Here is a 6,000-nt window from a genome sequence, read left to right on the forward strand (position 1 = left end):
AAATGTTTAATTAATTTTAAATGAAAAATCATCAAGGATCGTAAAATGATGACTTGCAACAATGTTGGAAATCAATCAATGAGTTTACTCTTTTTCGTGAAAAATATTTTATGAATAGAGTTCAATTAATATGGTGTAGCAGGTATTGTGCTGTCTGAGCAGAGTGGAATCTGGGGTATCGAGTCATATATAGGCGTCTCTGTCATTGCGAGACTAAAGCCTTGGTAACCTAGTGATTACGAAACAGATTGGATATCTGAACCACTCTTCTGTGAGTAAGTGGATTCGATTCCAATTAGAGGCCGTTCTCTCAATAATCATGTAGAGTGTTGTCGGTATGACAAGGGATCACACAACATAATGTATGAAAATCGCAGACATGATTGATTGCTCCTCAATATCTGCTCGTACTAACCAATAAAAACATCCATTGTATCCATCCCACAACAAACTTATTCACAATCACGACTTCTAGTTACTTCCCTTCTAAACATAATCTCAAATCATCATCGATCGAAAAACCAATAAATTGCATTATTTAATTAAAAATCATTCGATAACAATAGAGTGGTAAAATTCTTTATTATTGCTGCTCGCCTGCCTACAAAACACAATTTCATCGCTCAAATGTGAAGGCGTGAGCGTGCCGAAACGCATAATTGAGCATCTCAATCACGTATAATGATTGATTTAATAATTAAATTTACAGAATGAGTTTCATAAAAATTGAACGGCATCACAACCTTCGGTCAGAATTATGTAAATCCTCAATTGAGAGTCATGGCATGAATGCATTTAAAGGTATTAGCTTCCTGATAAAATTTAAGTTGTCATAAAAGTACCTCATGAATAAATTTCATTATTAATGTACATTAACGAACGTATATACATGATGTGGATTAAATGGCTTGACTAATGTGATGATATATTGAATGACAGATATGCCAAGTAATTAGTAGGGTAAATATAAATATGTGTGTAGGAGATGCATAGCAAGCAACATAATTGCATTTGAACAATACCTTTTTTTCAGCATTAAACAACCATCAACAGATTATTGTAGATTTTTAATGCACCCTTTTCTCATAATAAATTGTCATTCAGCCTGACATACACAAAATTAATTCCTCTATTATTATTGGAAATGTGAAATGGGTTGAAAGAACTATCGGTGATGAATTTTGGTTTTGAGGCGCATTTTTGAGTTTAAAATGAATTTTGTTAATAATATTAATTTTAGAAGTTTATCTTTTGGGTTTAAATGATCCTATCTAGTTCCAGTTCTTAATAGCAGTTCTTCAATAGCTAATTCTAGGTCTATAGTTTGAAATTTACTATGAATTTTAAATTAAAAATAGTCAACTTTGAGTTTTTCTGCTAGTAACTTTATTTACTCGTCAAAATTAGTATAGAACGATAATCAAGCAGCTTAGTTTGGTAACTAGAACTGTCACATTGTTGCTCTTGAAATTGTAAATAAGAACTTCTTACGGATTTTATTTTTTTACAATGATGTTTATTCTTTGGAGTTCAAAAATAGACTGAACACAAAATGAACCTTTGTATGAAAAGGGGTTTTCAACTATGTGCAATAAATATTATTTAAATTTTAAATAATCGTTATAAAAAGCAAACAAAGCTAAATCAAACTAACCATTCAGACAGCCTGTCTCTTTTCCAATATTTAAACGAACTCGACAAACATCTTCAAAATCTTCAGTCCATGCAAAACTAGAGTATAGCATAAGAGAAACAGCACCAAAATGAAAAATATCAATTTTCGAGTGAAAGTAATTTATTGAAAATATTTTTGTGCAGGTGCAACATGTTTCCCTATTGTTATATTCAAATATATGAAATATAGTCATTGGTGCACTTTTGCACTGAATATAATGGAATATAAAATGAAGTTGATAATAATAGAGAAGAACTGAAAATAATAAAAATGATTTGTCGTCCTACACATGTCTTGTCATGCATTCAGTTTTCAGATGATTTCATTTGATATTTTATTTATGGTTTCATTCATTCTGTTTGTATGACTGGGATTAATATTTATGAAGGTTTTTGTGTTGTGGATGTTGCATATGCTGCATAAATACACACATATTTTGATGAAGTTGACAATTCAATTTAATAAAAAATCAAAAATAAAAATTAAGTAGCATTTTATTGATAACGATAAGCTTATCAAATGCTGATATTGATTCTACTAACACGTACGGAATATATTATTGATAAATGTTCAGTTTAGAAGGAAACGTGGAAGAATTAAAAAGTTGTGATGTGGAAATTTTTATTAATTTATCTCCTGTCAACTGCAAATATCATCAATGGAGCTAATATCCTTGCAATATTTCCAGTTCCAACACTATGGCATCAAAAAGTATACAGAACATTAACGGAAGCACTTGAAGATCGTGGACACAAATTGACAATTGTATCAACAGATCCACAACTTGGTCGGGATCATAGAAACACAACAGAAATTGACATGCATTTTTCCCATGAACTTCTCAAGAAAGCAATCTTCTCGATGAGCACAAAGGAAGTAAAAACTGAATTAGATTCACTGTCTGAATGGTACAACTTTGAGTTTGAGATACTTGAAAAGCAATTTCAAAGTGAAGATGTTCAATATCTTTTAAGAAATAGCGATGAGAAATTTGATGCAGTAATTGTGGAACATGTTGGACATACTCCATGGTATGCACTTGCTGAATATTTTAATGCACTACTTATTGGCATTTCAGCAACAGAAGTTACATTAGAATATCATGAAGCAATGGGAAATAATGCAAATCCAATAAGAGATCCGGATGTTTTACTTCCTACGACAAATCAATTGACGTTCCAAGAGAGATTTAATGCATGGCATTTCTATATATTTTACAATTTCTACTACAAGAATAAATTCCATACGAAATTTGATGAATTAATTAAGAAATTTATGCCAAACATTAAATCAAGTTCACAAGAATTGAAAGAGAAGACTGACTTGTTATTAATCAATACTCATCCAGCCATGCAATATGTACGTCCAATGGTACCGACAACAATTCAAATAGGATTTATGCATGTTCAGCCACCGAAAGAAATTGAAGATGGAGCATTAAAAACATTCCTTGATCAATCTGATAAGTCTATAATTTACATGAGTTTTGGATCAGCTATTAAGTCATCAGATTTACAAGAGTCATTTGTTCGTACGTTCAAAAATGTATTCAAATCACTACCGTATAATGTAATTTGGATATGGGAATTGGACGAGATGACAGATAAACCAGATAATGTATTCATTACACCATGGGTGCCTCAAGCCGATTTGTTAGCACATCCCAAAATCAAATTATTCATTACACATGGTGGACAGCTTTCTGTTGAAGAATCTATTGATAGAGGCGTACCAATGGTTGTTATTCCATTTTTTGGTGATCAAGGTGCAAATGGTATAAGGATACAAAATTTAAATGTTGGGGTTTTGTTGAATATTCAATTTTTGGATGAAAAGAACTTACGGCAAGCTATTGACGAAGCTATGCATGGACATTGTAAGGATAATGTTTTGAATTTACAAAGCTTCATTCAGGACGAGCCAATGAGACCTGTTGATAAGGCTGTTTGGTGGGTCGAGTATGTAATTAAGCACAATGGAACAAAACATTTGGAATACAATGGAAAGAAAATTCCATTTTGGACTAAATACATGCTTGATTTTGTGTTAATCGGTATTGTTATACTCCATTGTATTATATGGATTATTAAATTGTTGCTTGGAGCTGCTTTTGAGAAAATTAAGGCTCCTGTTATGAAGAGAATAATGAGAAAGAATGAAAATCCAATAGTCAAGAAGATAAAAAAGAAAAAGAAGGAAAATTAAGTAATAACTGTTACCGACATTTATTGCTTATCAGCTATTATGAGATAACTTATCAAATTAAGGTGTTACTAAATGTTACTGACCTTTCACAATTGTTTTGATGAGCAACTACAGTTATTTCTCGATTTGAACATTACAACAACTTTTTCAATTTTGAATTTTCAAAGCTGCTGAGTAACCACTGATCCGCTGAATAAAAAATTTTAATTTTTATACTTTTTAACTCATTTGACTTTCTTTCTTATAAAATTTTGATAAATTTCAGGCTAATAATGATGAATCTGCTATATAACAACATTGTAGGCTTGATTTCTGTTTAAAAATAGTGAAAACAGATATGCTACAATTTAACGAACTTAAGAAATTTAAATTTTCCGCTGAAAATTTATTGAGTGAAAAAAAATTTTATGCAAATTTTCACATTTAATTAATTATCAAAATGAGCTTTACTAAAAGAGATATAGAGAAGTTAATACGTGAAGATGATTGGAAGAAAGTCTTAAATGTCAATAAGTTTGAAGGTGAGCAGTTAAACATTGAATTGATCAAAATATTTAAAGAAGAATTTTTCAGAAACCAAATCTGAAGATTTAAGGCCACTGAAGTTGCGACTTAAAGAACAACAAGAAATTAAGGCACAAGCATGGAAGGAATCATTTAAATCAATAGTCGGTATTGATGAAGAAGATGCAGATCATTTGAAAAACGTGTCAGAAATGAAATTGATGATTGAAAAGCAAATAAAGGAACAAGATTCTTTAGAAATTGAGAATTTCAGACGTCAATCAGCAAAAATAAAGGAAGAAGAAACAGCACTAGTAAGCAGTTAGATATTTAAGAAGAGAATTCCATTTAAATATTTACACAATTTACAGAAGCGCCATGAATTGTTTACGAAGCAGAAAGTAAATTCAAAGGATTCAAATTCAGTCAATAAACAGAAATCGCTTTTACTGGCAGGAATAAAAAGGAAATCCGACGAATATAAATTGAATGCAAAACATTCAAAAGGTCCGCAAGCTGATAAGTCGCAAGATAAGACGGTAAATAAATAAAATGTAGATTTTGTTGACAAAATTTGAATTAAATTGTAGCAAAGGTAATTAAATGACCTTAATTAATGAATTATAAATGACAGTTATATTCCTAGAATAGTCTATAAATTACGTGAAAATACTGACCATTACATTATTATACTTTCCACTCGACTGAATCATAAAGTCATGCGAATGTCAGCTAAATCACAAATTTATTCCCCAGGATACTATTGCTTAGTAGCTGACATTCCGAAAATTATTAACAACATAAAATTTACCATAATCAAAAGCCCATAACACAAATTGCCACAATAAAAGTCAAATTGGCATGAATAAGTTGTCAAATATAACTTTCTCAATGAATGTCTTAGTGAATTTATTGCCGCAATATTCAGAGTCGTTGCAACCAATTTATGATCATAAAATTAATTTTATGGCATAATCGATGAAATAATTTTAACTATTAAACTGAATTATTAAATTATTATTTGATGCCACTGAGGTCTTCACAGTAGGATGTACAATTGTACTATAATAACAATAAGGAACGGATAAACACAACATCAAGAATAACAAATTCAATCGACTTATAACATAAATTTCATTATTTGATACATAATTTAGTATAACTGGATATGCTCAATGCAAAAAAGAATAACAAATGTATTTATTATAATGAGCTTATGAGCTGCACTTAAAAGATTAGTTAACAATTAGCAAAAAATGGAATTTATCTCTGTTTTATCAATTCTTTATGGAAATTAGTCGTTTATTTTCCGATTGTATGGAAGTGAACAAGATTCAGTGAGTATCAGTTGTAAACCAGCGCTTGATTATAGAAACCACAAATTATAGCAAAACCAAATCCGCGCTGTGGTAATCCTTAAATGGAATACTTTTAGACCATTTATGGATAACAAAGAAAATGCTTAACGTAACATAATGAAAGGCATTTAAGGAACAGAAATGACCGATTACATGTTGATACTCGACGATGTGCTACGTAATGGACCTAAAATCCTAAGGTTCTGTATTAAACCTGAATGTACCTGATGCAATATTGAAGTTTTGGCATTATATGTT

At 30.6% G+C, this 6,000-nt stretch overlaps 2 protein-coding genes across 2 annotated transcripts; both read left to right on the forward strand.

Annotated features, from left to right (window-relative positions):
* The first annotated feature begins 2,236 nt into the window (after positions 1-2,236).
* Positions 2,237-4,103, forward strand: LOC139093603 (UDP-glycosyltransferase UGT4-like). The gene has a single exon (XM_070644364.1). The coding sequence runs from the start codon at positions 2,285-2,287 to the stop codon at positions 3,878-3,880; it is 1,596 nt and encodes a 531-aa protein (XP_070500465.1). The 5' UTR covers positions 2,237-2,284; the 3' UTR covers positions 3,881-4,103.
* Positions 4,104-4,284: 181 nt separating this feature from the next.
* LOC139093728 (PSME3-interacting protein-like) lies at positions 4,285-5,219 on the forward strand. The gene is made up of 3 exons (XM_070644552.1): positions 4,285-4,401; positions 4,454-4,698; positions 4,756-5,219. Exons 1-3 carry the CDS (start codon positions 4,320-4,322, stop codon positions 4,933-4,935), a joined length of 507 nt encoding a protein of 168 aa, XP_070500653.1. The 5' UTR covers positions 4,285-4,319; the 3' UTR covers positions 4,936-5,219.
* The last annotated feature ends 781 nt before the right edge of the window (positions 5,220-6,000 follow it).

This window comes from Chironomus tepperi, unplaced genomic scaffold, assembly GCF_022539635.2.
Source record: "Chironomus tepperi strain 1889 unplaced genomic scaffold, CSIRO-AGI_Ctep_v1 contig_337, whole genome shotgun sequence".
Classification (NCBI taxonomy): Eukaryota; Metazoa; Arthropoda; class Insecta; order Diptera; family Chironomidae; genus Chironomus; species Chironomus tepperi.